Genomic DNA, 13,999 nt, shown 5'->3' with positions numbered 1-13,999 from the left:
CGGGCACAACATGCTCTTTTCTGTGTTTATTATGAAAACCAGGTTGAGCAGGTGCTTTACGAGGACATTTGCGTAATAGCCTCCTGTTCCGACTGTGCGAGAAGCAGCCAGTCGTCTAGGTAGGTTGCCAGGCGAATACCCTGTTGTCTTAACGGGGCTATTGCGGCTTCCGTACATCGTACAAACACTCTTGGACTGAGAGACAGACCGAAATGCGAACCTCAGATATTTCCTGTGTGGGTAATATACTGGGATGTGGAAATACGCATCTTTCAGGTTGACTGATGTAAACCAGTCGTTTTGTCGCACGAGACGCAGCAGAGATGTATGTGTGAGTGAGCATTCTGAATTTGTATCTTCTTAGATATTTGTTCAGAGCCCTCAAATCTAGTATTGGCCGAATTCCGTTCCCTCCCCGTTTGGGAACGAGGAAATACTTGGAATAAAAGCTGCTCTGACTCTGCTCGGAGGGTATTATAGATATAGCCTTCTTTTCTAGAAGTGAGAGAATCTCTCTCTCCAGAATATGGGCTGACTCTCCTCGGGTTTGTGAATACAGAACGCCCGAGAAGCGAGGGGGGGTGACAGCGAATTGGAGTCTGTAGCCCCGTGTTACTGTCTTGAAAACCCAAGCAGACGCTGTGAGCATCTCCCACTGTTTGCTCCTTAGAGCCAGCGGAGATGTCACGTCTCTTACCCTCTGAGTCTCTATTTGTTGTGTTATGGGGCCCTCTAGTGTCTGAACACGATGGTACCCCATTTCGACAATCCCCACCGAGACTGCGCATGCGCGTGACGGTGGTGCCTTCACAACCCCAGCCGGCACTGCTCATGCGCGTGACGGTAGCGGCTCTATAACCCCAGTCGGCACTGCGCATGCGCATGGCGGTGGTGCCTTCACAGACCCGTCTATTATCCGCCTTTTGAGAGAGGCCGTAGCTGCTCTCAAAAGAGGGACAGGCGACAGACTGTTTATTGTTTTTATTGTCTTTCTTTTCATTTTTTTGGACTGCGCCCTCGGCTTGAAGCCTGGATGCGACAGTGAAAAATGGTTTATTTGAAAACACCAACAATTGTGACATGTGTTTTTGTGACTTAGGCAGATAGCAGAACTCGCTGTCTCTGGTATTAAGTCTGTTTCCCTTCTGGCGCGAACTTGAGGATGGCGTTGCGGCATCACTCGAGGCGGCGGGAAGATGGAGGCCTGGTGGCATCCCGAAAACACATCTGGAGCTGGGGAACAGGGAACTTCCAGCTCTGTCACCGAGGAGAGGAGAGGAGGCCGTCAGGCCGCCCGCTTCTTCTTCCTCGACTGGTGACCGAAAATCTGAGTCGGCTGTGCCTGAACAGCAGCTGCCGAAACCAGAGATTTCCTCGGCCAGCTCGTCCTCGTCTCCTGCCTGGGCTGGGGACTCGGGGCGGGCTGTGGCCTCTGCTGCCTCGGTACCTTGAACCGGGTAGAACGTGAGGCAACTTGGGCGAAGGACTGCCGCGAGACCGTCGCAGGTAGCGGCTGGACCCTTCGGGGGAGACAGAGGTGCAGGGCCTCGTCTTCCTTCTTTTTCGACTCACATCTCCGCTGCATCGAGACTAAAGCGGAGCCGAAAATACCCTCGGGAACGATGGGCATGTCAAGAACATCCTCCTTTTCCCGGTCTGGGAGGTTGGTCAGGTTGAGCCACCTGGCTCTCTCCTGTACCACCATTATGCCCATGACTTTGCCCGTGGCCTGGACTGCACAGCGCTTCACACGGAGGCAAATGTCCATGATCGCTGCGATCTTGTCCCATAAGGCCGGCCCAGGTTTGCTCGATAGGTCCTCGCAGAGCTCCGCCTGGTAGGCGGTCAGCAGTGAGGAGACATTGAGTGCCCTGGCGGACAACGCTGCGGCTTTATAGGCCCGTTCCGTCATCGCTGACTGGAACCGGTCTGCCTTCACCGGTAGCGTGGGGTTCCTGCTTGGTGTCACAGCCAGCCTCAGTCTTCCCCTCGTAGCGAGACCTGGAGGTCTCCTTGGCCAATTCAGGCCATGGGATGTCCAGCCTGGACGCGGCACGTTGACACACGGCCTGCAGGTCCATGCTCAGACAGGGCGAAGCTGGTGCGCTATCGCCCGGGAGAGCAGCCATCGCTCCCGGCTTTGCAGCCTGAGCTGATGACACGAAGACATCATCGTCTTGCTCATCCGAGTCGGACAGGAGGAACTCAGAGGTATCCTCTTCGTCCTCCATGTAGTGCAACTCCAGGACATCATCCGCGGGCGAGACCATGGTGAGGTCCAGTTGGGAGCCCCAGCCTGACATAGCGCGGGGCTCCGCTTTCGCGGCTGTTGCCGCCACCGGGTCCCAGCGTGACACGGCGCGGGGCTCCGGTTCAGCAGCTGCCGCTGTTATTGAGCCCCAGCCTGACACAGCGCGGGGCTCAATCACCGCGGCGGACGCCCCCATGTCTTGATTGCCGGCCGGCGAAACAGCGGACATGAGGGGGTCCTGTCCCGACAAGCTAGCTTGGCGTGCTAGCCGTTGGCGGAGGCTCTTGATGGTGAAGCGGGCACAATGCCCGCACGAGCCGGGGTTGTCGATAGCCTCCTGGGCGTGTTCCAGCCCGAGGCAGGACGAGCAGACCTGGTGTGAGTCTGTGCCTGATATCTTCAACCCGCAGCCGCAGAGCCGAGCCTCCGAGTCCCTGACTCCTCTGGTGTGAGGGAGAGAAGCGTCCATCTCGTTCGCCGTGGTGAAGGCGTGGAGAGGACCCGCTCATAACAGGTACGTTGCTGAGAAAAAATCCTTCCCCACCTGTCGTTAATGCGGAGAAAAAATCGACGGTGTAGAATTTTATTCTCAAAGAATATTAACTGGTGTGTTAATACCCTTTTTATCTTCCCCTCCTCTGGTGTGAGAGAGAAAAAGAAAAAACCGTCCCCGCTACCTTGGTGTCGGTAGTGAGGAAAGGCAAGCTAGTAACAGGTGTGTTACCAGCTTAAAAATCAAAACCTTACCTTTAATTCCGAAGAAATAAACGGCGAGGTAGATTGCAACACTAACTGGTGTGTTAGTATTAACAGTCTTCTTGCAGAAGTATATATAAAAGTAGCCGGCGAGCGCCCGTCGACCGAAGTTAGCTTGGATAGCTTGGTTCCGTCTGTGGACTGTGTGAGCTAGCCCGGCTACCAATAGAGATGTGCTCTGAAGCGAGAAGAGGTGTTTGAATGATGCATGCGGCGTAGCGCAAGCTACTTATAGGGGGTAGATTCCCTGACGCTGACGTCAAGATCACCAGCCAATCAGGATTGGCGTAATGAGATTGATGCTTCTGTTTGCTCCGCGATGAGGCGCATCCCATAGTGAGACATCGAACGGAGTGTTACGAATGAGAACTTGCTGGAGCACGGGCACTAATTTAACGCGGGCACTTATTTTGTGAGCGCGCTCAAGCCAGTTACTGTGGGGCAGCGCCGCTGTGGGGTAAACTGAGGCACAGATGAGCTCTGCCTCACTTCAGAATGCGTCACCCCACAGAAACTGGCTGGAGCGCGGGCCATAAGCGCATGCCTGTTACCATCTCACTGTAGGTCACCAAGGTAATGTTTGTAGATCCCTTTATTACATTTATCCTCGCCATCCATAGTCTCTAAATAACTTTTTTCATGTATATATGATATTTAGGCTCGCTGGTCTCATCATACAACGGCAATGAAAAAAGCACCAGGGGAGGCAGCCATAACCTCTGCCGCACTGAAGGGGGCGCACATGAGCCCACAGGTTCTTGTTGCTACTGTTATTCTAAGCAGAGACGGATAGACACAAACAACAAGCTAGACTTTTCAAATTACAGGAAGATAAGGAGGACTTTTACAAAAAAGTAATAGAGATTGTTGTCCAGAAGGATAGCATGAACTTCATCTTCAAGTCAAGGTAAGACCACAATTGTAATGAAAATGGGATCTTACTAAGAAAGAACAATCCAATATTTAGATGTTGGGTATCCTTTTGTTGAACGGTCTGTTTAAAATGAATTGAAGCATCAGACTAAAACAGCTTTTGAAAATAGCCGAATATTTCGATTAAGGCCAAAATATAATATTTGTAAATCTGACTCTGAAAGAGTCAGTGCCTCACCAGCCATGAACCTCACCGCACGTCACTGTTAAAAATACATCATTCATAAAGCTCAGGCTTTGATTCAGACACATTGTCATAAAATAAGCTAAATGCTAGTAATGTGTTTACATCCCTATGCTATTTCAAAACATTTATTCCTTTCTCCTCCCGCAGATACAGATTAGTTTCTCTGTGATCTTCTACCAACCACTGTGAGCTCAATGGGGCTTAGCCATGTCTGCCAAGCTTAAGAAGATGTTGAAAAAAGCGAGGAAAAACAGATTTTTCTTACAATGGCATTGGGTTTTTGTTCCAAGCAGAAGGAGCACCCCAGGAGTGAAAAACCTTAAGATTACTCTTAAAGTGTCTCAATGTCCTTGTGTGGGAGCGGGTTAGTACTATTTTCCCGGCGAGTTCTCCAGGAGGAGATAAGGCGTCCTGCTCTTCCTACCACCTCCAACAGGACCTTGGTAAAACTGGAGTCAAATCTCAATCAGTCCTGCCTGGAAATAGTTGGGGAGGGAAGGAAATCAATGCCAGGCCCAGTTCCCTTAACACCTCGGAGGTTTTTCATTTGATCTCTATCACTTCTTATTAACTTCAAAATCTGTTTCAGAGCAATATGAAACAGAGGCACAGAGGTGTCTCAATGTCGGCTGCATTTAAAGGAGGTTCAAAATATCCTCAATCATGCGCCATTAACATCTCTGCTTTGTCTTCCTCTTTTCTTCTTCAGTGGTTTTTAAGATGTCACATCACATTGTTGTTCCACAATCTATAATGCTACTGTCAGGCGTGACACTGCCATCAGTCAGTTTGGCTCCATAAGCATATCATCAACATCACAAAGATGCTGTGAGAGGAATCCTGCTGAGAGGAGGAAGTGATGCTGCTGAACAGAAAAACAGATGTCACAAAAGTGCTATCCAGCTGTGACAAGAAGATAAACAGCTGGTAAACAGAGCTTGTGTATGTGAATTACGACTTTGGTGAGAACAAGATATTTTTAGTGACAGGAATTTCAGTTAGCATGTGGTCCTGTGTGCTATGTTGGAAACACACACACATTGATCATTATAACATCAAATAATAACACCATATACCATACCAACACGTTCTCACTCCCAACCCGTCACGTGTTGACGGTCGGTCAGGGCCCCTCCCCGTCACTCTATTACACAGTTGAAGTGGCTTCACAACACACACACTAGGGTGAAACTAATCCTGTTACATTGTCTGGAAATGTGTCTACTCTAGCGTACTGTAACCTTGATTTTGCCGGGAAAGAATGACAAAATCTCTGTTTTTCAGCCTTTTTTCTCTTGTTGTCCCTTTATTTTATCTACAAGTGGCATGCTGTTCTCGTCACTGGGCATCCTTATCAGTGCCGCCCAGAGCCCCACCCCTCCATGGCCGGGGAGCAAGTGCACTGGATGATTGCACACACACATACAGAACAAATGCAAACACACCAACTCGGCTAACGTGGTTTTATTCGTGTGAGAGGCTGAGTGTTGAAATAAGGTGCTGGGAAGATTTGTAACTTAAGGCTTTGTCCCAATTCTCACCTCAACCCTTCCCCTTATTTCATTATCACCCGCAGCTGCACAAAAAAGTAACAGAAACAGAGTCTCAAAAGGTCATGATGAAATGACTCCATCCAGGAGAACTCACAACCTGTGCACATCATCCACCTCGGGAAGCAAAACTAGATGAACAAAGAACATTCTAAAAATAGTCTATTTGGCAGTAGGTTAAAGAAATCTCTTCACTACTACAACATGCAGTTGTATTTCATGAAGAAAGAAGACAACATAATTATGGAAGTCATTCAGATTAATGCGATAAGTAACAATACAATAAAACAATATATTGGTATTTGGTAGTAAGAACCAATGCTAGCAATACGTTTAAAAGGCTAATTCTAGATAATGTATAGCCAATTTAAGGGCTTTCATCAACAGACATGAATGTCATTTTTCAAGGTGATATGTTATTATTACGGACGGCTTACTGTTGTTTCTAAACACATTGGCAAACATCTATAGTAAAATTTACGATTAAGGAAAAGCCGACAATTAAAGACTATCTATAAAGCTTAAATTATACAATGTGCTTTAATATGATCTATTTTTCGTTTATGTTTGTGTTTTTATCCTAAAGACGTCTCTCACCAGAGAGAGCACGTTGCAGCATTGTGTGCATGATGTCATTTACTGATTTCTTGCACTTTGGAAAAGGAGTTGGATTTCTGATGCATAGAGCATGGATCACACTTTTAGTTTTATTGAACAATCTAATTGTATATTGCATTACCATCCTTTGCCTTGATCTGTTCATAAGATGTTATGAAAAGCCGTTCATGCTGTAATTGTGGTGATTCAACTTATTTCAAAGAAAGCGGAAACAAGGTGTTGAGAGTTGTGAACACCACATACACACAGCCTACAGTAACTTGCTTTTATTTGGGTGTATCTTGTTGGTGTATACATGTATTTCATGTCGGGCTAAAGTGAGCAGCAATGCCGCCATGTCTTTTCATATTTCAGCATGGAAAAACTTGACATGTGGGAGTCAGCTCTGTCACCTCTGGCACAGACCTCTTGATCCTCCATCCTCTGACTGACAGCTCCCATCTGTGGGGAGACAGAAAGACAGAGTAATGTATGTGGCATACAACAACAATACAGTATATAGTCAGGGTTATTGTGGTAGTTTTAGATGTATTTTGTGATCCTATACTGAACATTATATGTGATATAAATATTATAAAAGTAAGACATTTTCAACTTTTAATATATAAAGTAAACAAATAAGTTAAGTAGAAGATTAGGAAGTACAGTAGGAACCAGTGAATGCTTGTCAAGTCTTAGCCCATTGTTTGTACTTAATCAATAAACTTTCCAACTATGTGCTGACTATACACACACACCTTGATCAACTTGTTGGAGAAAATAAAGGGAATGAAGCACTCAAACAAACCAAGAGTAATTCAATAAGAATAAAAAAAACATAACAAGATTAAAAACAAGCTACATAGCTGTATCCTGATTTACTATGCTAATTCTCCTATCCCATCATCCATCACAGACATTTGTTTACGTGTTGTATCTTTAACCCATAAGAACCTGGACCAATTTCTGGCTCAATAAAAATTAGTGGGAGCATAACACAGGTTGAATAGAGCACATAGAACACATGTCTAAAAAAAAAATCTAAATTCCACCACCAGATGACAGAGATCTGAAAAGTGACATCAGTGTCACTGCAGTCTTATTTGATTGTTAAATTAAATTATTAAATGTACAGTGTTTTCTGACATTTCTGACATTCCTGAGCACATTCCATTAACTCTGAAGCTTCCAAAGATGTTACCATAGGCATATTATGTATGGTTGGAAAGCTGAGAAGGAATGGAATCCATTTCAGATGACTTAGTCATGGTCAAACCATCTCAGAAAGAGCACAGAGAGAGAAAGGAGTATTTGCATTTCCGATTGCCCCCAAAAGGGCCCGCATGCCATTATTGGCCCCAAAAGTGCCCCCACCAAACATCTCTACACCTAGGCATGCCATATGTTTTTTAACATCTACATTTCCCAAGGAACAATTATATCAAGTCCATTCCCCAAGGTCCATAAGACCTTCCCAGAAGGAGTTATCATCAAATAAAGGTCAAGTGTTGTCGCCAGAGCACCACACCTGCAGCAAGGGACTGATCATTAGTGCTCACCTGACTCACCTGTGTTGATAACGCAATTGCACTCTATTCAAAGACCATGTCCATGTCCCACACTGTCCTCAAGAGACAATACAATATGTATTATATCTATTATATGTAATATGCCATGTATTACTAGTGTAGAACAAGTGCCATTCATTCATTTTTCACACCAGGTGTCTGACATTTCAAACTGGACCAGGTGAGAGGTGGATCTTTGTCTGTTAGGTCAATGTCAATCTTCATTTGTCTAAAATTAATCAGACTGAGAATGTAGCTGACTTTTTATTTTTATCAACATCCAATGCCACTTGAATAATAAAAAAAACAATGTCCGGCTAGAAATTATTTCAGATCAACAGCAGGAAAAGTACAATCTGAACAATAGAAAACATGTTGCCTGGTAGATTTGGAACCATTTGGAACACGTGAAACAGAGTGTCAATAATCACCAGGAATATTTTTAATTCCACAACACCTACATCTCAACAACTTCCCGTTCCTCTTCTCCTCCCAGTCATCCTACACTATCCTTTCCAAGCCTACTGCTGGCTGTTTAGAAATGGTAGCCTTTGAAGCAGTTTCTCTCTTCTGTGAAGCAGAGATGCACGTCGCATTTCTCACACAGGGTGGTGGTTGCATTTGTTTTGCAGACTGTGCAGCGGCCACGCTCGGTAGATTTCACGGGCCAGTGTCCAAAGTGGTCCTTACGGACATCATCAGGAACTCCAACACGGACTCTCTTTCTCGTGGGAGGTGCTGAAGGAGATGGAGTGTTCATGTCAAGTGATGGGCGCCCCCTTCTTGCCTGGATGAGGATGAGGCAAGTTGCCACCTCTGCCTGGAATCTTCTTAGATTCAGTGCTCTCTCACCGATCAGCTTGCAGTCGTTCTTGTAGATCAGCCACGCGTTGACCAGGGCTACCATGAGGGTGTGCCAGAAGAGGTAGATGTACCATCTCCGTGATCTCATGTGGTATTTGTACCGGAGAAGGCATCTATCCATGAGATCCACCCCCCCCATGAAGGTGTTGTACTCTTTGACGACATTAGGCCGGATGACGTCAAGGAATGCCTTCTGGGGTTTGCTCCAGCGCCTAGCTTTGTCTTGTGGTTCCACTGCTGTTTGAGAGGAGATCAAGGTGACAGGTCTGTTGTCATGCCACTTTACTATGGCCATGGACCCCTCTTTCTCCACCCGGCAATCGAAAGATCCTCTGCCTCTCTTGGCAAGACTCTTGTCATCCTCAAGCTGACATCCAGCCAGGCGACTGCTGCGGACTGTTCCTGTAATACATAAAGAATAAGACAAGATGAGTCAAAACTAGAAACAAAGGAGAATGAGACCATAGGTATGTTGTTATTACCTGTGTGTGTGTGTGTGTGTGTGTGTGTGTTTGTGTGTGTGTGCGTGTATGTATGTGTGTGTGTGTGTGTGTTACCTGTGTAGAAGATCTGCCGCTGACGAAGCTCTCGCACCAGTGCGGCTGAAGAGAAGAGGTTGTCGGCGAACACTTTGTAGTTCTGGCCTGATGGAAGAGTTTCACACAACTTGACGACCACATCTCCTCCCATTCCAAGTGTGGTTCTTTTCCCAGTGCCACCTTCATAGACCTGGAAATCACATAGGATTCCGTCGGATGAGCAACGGGCCCAGATCTTGAATCCCCAGGGGTGGGGTTTGCCCTTCACATATTGCCTGATGGGGCAGCGCGTTCCTCTGAACGAGACCATCTGTTCATCGATGGAGTTGTGCTCCATCGGGGTGATCTGGAGACATTGTTTGCGGAACATGTCAAGCCATGGACGGATCTTCCAGCACTTATCCCCTTTTTGCCTGTTGGATGGAGCCTCGTTGTCGGTGAAGTGGAGAGATGTGAGGAGGGTCTGGAAACGGTCGCGTGACATGTTGTCAGCGACCATGCCAATCCTTGTGTCGTTTTCCCAGTAGACACGGTTTCCTGGAAGCTGGCAAAGTCCCATGCGCAGGTACATGCCGATTAGGATTTCCAGCTCCTTTACTGTGGTCTGCACGTTCTTGTGGGTGGCAGAGGTTTGAACGCTGTAGAGGTTGGTTTGCTCCATCATTGCCACAAGCATCTCATCTGTAATGAACCTCCTGAAGTACTGCAGGGGAGTGGGGAGCTCATCTGGAGGTTGGACCCTCTCTCCTTTGAAGGTGTGGTCTGGTGTTTCAAAAGCTTTTTTTTCGCCATAAGAATCTTTCTTGGCCAGTAGAACGGTGGGATGCTGCAGTCGGAGGTTCTTCATTAGGAGGTTCTTCTCCCTCTGGTTGAGGTGGTTCCTCTTCCCCTATGTCGCTTTCCGACTCATATGGCTCCTCCTGATAATCAGGATCTAAGACAGGATCATCAAATTCATCCTCATCTTCATCCTCACCACCTAATCCCTCCACCTCACTTTCGTTTCCATCCAGGATTATTTCCAGGATCTTCTGGATGTCCTTGTCTCCATCCCACCTATTTTTCCTGTTCATCTAGAGAAGAAAATATGGAAAATAATCATGACTTTCAGCTGATGTCATCATGTAACGTTGGTAGCACTTTACCCTACAGCACGGTAATTATCATTTCCAGCTGTGAGGTAAAGTGCCACATGACGTTAGTCCTAAACCTGCCATGTTGTAGGTAGCTAGCTAGATAGTAGTATAAGTAACTAGTTATTACTAGTTATAGCTAGCTATATATATATAATATAATAACAATATATTACTGAGTATAATTGAATTAAGTAAACTGATCAGATAATGACAAGTTTTCTAATTGTGACATATAGGTCACAACACTTATTTTTTTTACCAGTTTAGTCTAAATGCCTGCAGTGACGTCTATGTCACACACATATTTACTTGCTCTTTTACCACAGAATAAAAAATAAAAAGTCTAAACAATGATTTATATTCGACAAACAACATGTTATCCAATATTTCAACCATAGGATTTGATGGATCTTACCTTTTATCCTCAGGATGGGCAGAGGGGCAAATTAGCTGGCAGACTGAAGTTAGCTTGTGGAGAAAACAGTCAGGAAAGGTGGCTGCTAATTGAACATGAGGTCATCCCAATGGTCACATGACCTTTCAGAAATGTGACTTGGGTGTCGCTTCAGGACTATATGAGTTGAAATTAAGGGTATACTTGAAGTGACACCCCTGCTACACCCTAAAATTGTGTGTGACATGCGCGTCACCTCAGGTTCTTATGGGTTAAACGTGTTTCAAAGTTGGTAAACCTCAAGTGTTCATCATGCCTTTTTGGTCATGTTAAAAGTTAGCTCATTATCTTTTCTTGCTGAAATCTTCAACATAACATGTTAACATATAATGATCTGGATTTTCGGTTTTGGACTTTGTGATATATTGCAAAATAAAAGAGTTATAAGTCCCTGTTTCAAAAGCACATTTCCCCTATGTGCATTGCAATCAATTCCCGTATATTAGGAGAGTTAACTTAATCCAAGTCAACTTAATCAATCAGTCATAAAACCGACATATATTAAAGTAATTGTGAATGGAGAATGACGAAGAGATGAAAGTTGTTTAAATTGCAATGGGTGATAAAGTTTGAGATCTTCTTTCATCCCGACTACTGATATAACTTGTTTAAAAGACGATTTTTTTTTTTTTAATGATTTGATTGAGGATCAGATTGGGCAGTTGCAGGAATAAAGAGCAATTACTTTTTAAAGGCAGTCCATTAAAATTGTAGATCCTGCTAAGATATGAGAGACTTTGACTTGCAAATTAGGAATATAACATTTTATTATAACCTTCACAGCATATTGTCTACATGTCCTGTCACAGTTGATATAAAAGAGTTGCGAAACACTTTTTAACATGTGCGTAAAGGTACCAAGGCTCAGCATTGAAACCAAGGTCTGTGCAGAGTCGGTGCTGCGTATCCTTGATAGATGTTAGATAACAGAAAGTCTTCCTGCTGCTGCACCTGCTTATCCTCGGGATGTGTAAAATGACCTTTATGTGACATTCTTGTAGAAAACATGGGTTACTAAAAGATCAACGGAAAGTTGACCAGCAGTATTTTTTAACACCCTGTCACCTAGATGTCAAGGAGGCTTTAATGAGAGTATAACTCCTTGTACCTGCCAGCAGCCCTCACTCCCAGCTGTACTGCAGATCTCCCAAAAGGAAGGTCAAGAGATTGTTGATCCTCAATACAAAGGATTAGAAAATAATGGTTTTTGAATTGCAAGTGAAATGAATTAAATGTAATGGCCCAGAACGTGATATATAAGACATTTGAAAAAGCTTACGTGACTTGAAATGTATTCCAGCAATCAGAAAACAACATACGGCAACCTACATCAGTAAAGGTTGATTCCACACAACCAGCAATTAAAGTAAATGTCAAACCCACAGAGAAGTAGCTGGGTTAGCATCCTCAGCTGTGGATTCTAAGCAGTGGAAGAGCAGCATGGTTGGTTAATGGCATTCATGGCATTAAGAGCTGGATAATCTATTCTCATGTAAACTACAATCACTAGCATACTCAGCTAACTAGTTCATGAAAAAAGTGTGAACCATAGAAACACTTTGTTTGTGGAGATACAATTAGATAGATCTACTGGTGAGGTTGCCAATTTATTTTGGCTAGTCACACCAAAATCACACAAACAATAAACTACAATAACGACAACTTGTTCTTGAGTAAATTAAAATCTAACCTGAGTTAGGCCACACAGGGGTTGGGTTTGTACTCAACAAAATGCAGAGTGAATTCCGTTAAAAAAGTTTGCAAGTCATTTCTGTTGCAAATACGTCAAGATAAACCTTTCCTCCTTTCTTTTCTAATGAAATGACATGCTCTGCCACTGAGAAAGATTTAGTGTTAAATCTGAGATATCGGTAAAATGCACACCCCACAATCCCCGAACCCCAACGCCTGATTCCAATTTAATATCAAGTGAAGCAGACATGGGGGTATGCTTGATTTGTCTTACACCCTCAACCTAACACCGACACCTAATCTTTTTTATACTAGTGTGAAACCGTCGGAGAAAAGACGTGCAGATGGAAACAATGTGCTCACTTAAAACACAATAATTTATCATTTATTTCATTTCTGCAGAGTTTGACGGACATAAACACTCCACACAGGGGAAAAACATATTAAATGGTTTGTTGAGGGTTTATTAAGTAAATTACATTTTAAATTAATAGATACAAACTTGCACTCAAAAATGAAAATATTAACTTAATACAAATTATTTTGTCAACAAGTTCCATGAAATAGTGTTAGTTCATCCTCTGTAACTTGAACTTGAATGAACTATAACAGGAATACATAATTATAATTTGATCAACATGAGATATTTAAGCTTACCTAAATGAAGTCAGATATGTTATATGGACTCATAGAATATATATATAGAAGTTACTCATTTACTTGTTCCAAATATTGAACTTTTTCAGTCCGAACTCATCTACTCATATAATATGCATGCAAGTTGTAAGGGAAGAAAGTTATGTCTCATTGAACTGCAAACACTCTTCAATCAAAGCAGTTTAATTATTGGCCAGGTGCGCTATCTAGAATAATGTTCATTAACTACATTTCCTAACCTTTAGGCACATTACTCACATGATTTTGGTGTGTGTGACCTACCTTGAGAGCCAACTGTTCGTCAAAATAATGGCGACTTTTAGAGGCTTAGTGGTAAGCCCCCAGTACAGCGCTTGGCTTTGAAGAACATTTTGCGGGAGTGGCAAAAACATGAAATTACAACTATCAGGTTGAGGTAAATCTACATCCCAGTACTTATCAGCCCCTTTCAATGCTAGTAGTTCCTCAATTGTCTGTGTTTTCTTGGAGGATTCTTTGTAAGAAACACCTGGGTGAGTTATGTCAGAAATCACTGTCACTGTTTTAAAAGTTGCAATTATTGGAACAGCTTACCATCAAAATATATCCAAGTGTAAAGAGTATGTACAGATGTAGCGATTCATTTCAGACAGTTTGAAACGCGAGGACCATGATTGGTACGTGATCTGCCCTCGCTCAAGGGAAAACCTCCAGCTTGACTTGAGACCGCCCCCATGATAGATAAATGTAATTATAATGAAGCCAGCTGCAATGGATCATTGATCCACAAGGGGGTGCAGTGGGGTTCCACACTGGAGCTCATGTGAAATAAAGTG

General features: G+C 44.1%; 1 protein-coding gene and 1 long non-coding RNA gene across 2 annotated transcripts; both read right to left on the bottom strand.

The window, feature by feature from the left end:
* Positions 1-5,117: 5,117 nt before the first annotated feature.
* Positions 5,118-12,682, bottom strand: LOC307045241. The gene is made up of 2 exons (XR_013809829.1): positions 12,526-12,682; positions 5,118-6,736 (listed from the first exon to the last, which is right to left on the bottom strand). It is a non-coding gene; the product is annotated as an uncharacterized lncRNA (long non-coding RNA).
* On the bottom strand, positions 8,094-11,037 carry LOC307045149 (piggyBac transposable element-derived protein 3-like). The gene is made up of 2 exons (XM_079690682.1): positions 9,264-11,037; positions 8,094-9,108 (listed from the first exon to the last, which is right to left on the bottom strand). The coding sequence occupies exons 1-2, from the start codon at positions 10,090-10,092 to the stop codon at positions 8,378-8,380; spliced, it is 1,560 nt and encodes a 519-aa protein (XP_079546808.1). The 5' UTR covers positions 10,093-11,037; the 3' UTR covers positions 8,094-8,377.
* Positions 12,683-13,999: the final 1,317 nt, after the last annotated feature.

The sequence above is a fragment of the Notothenia rossii genome (assembly GCF_949606895.1).
Source record: "Notothenia rossii genome assembly, chromosome: 6".
Lineage (NCBI taxonomy): Eukaryota > Metazoa > Chordata > Actinopteri > Perciformes > Nototheniidae > Notothenia > Notothenia rossii.
The sequence above is the reverse complement of the archived record's forward strand: the minus strand, read 5'-3'. Positions and strand labels throughout refer to the sequence as shown.

Excerpts from the sequence above, each read along its gene's own strand:
- LOC307045149 (XM_079690682.1), bottom strand. The coding sequence starts at position 10,092 with ATGAAGAACCTCCGACTGCAGCATCCCACCGTTCTACTGGCCAAGAAA. Across the intron at positions 9,109-9,263 it reads GCGGCAGATCTTCTACACAG|GAACAGTCCGCAGCAGTCGC; the intron begins GTAACACACACA and ends TATGTATTACAG.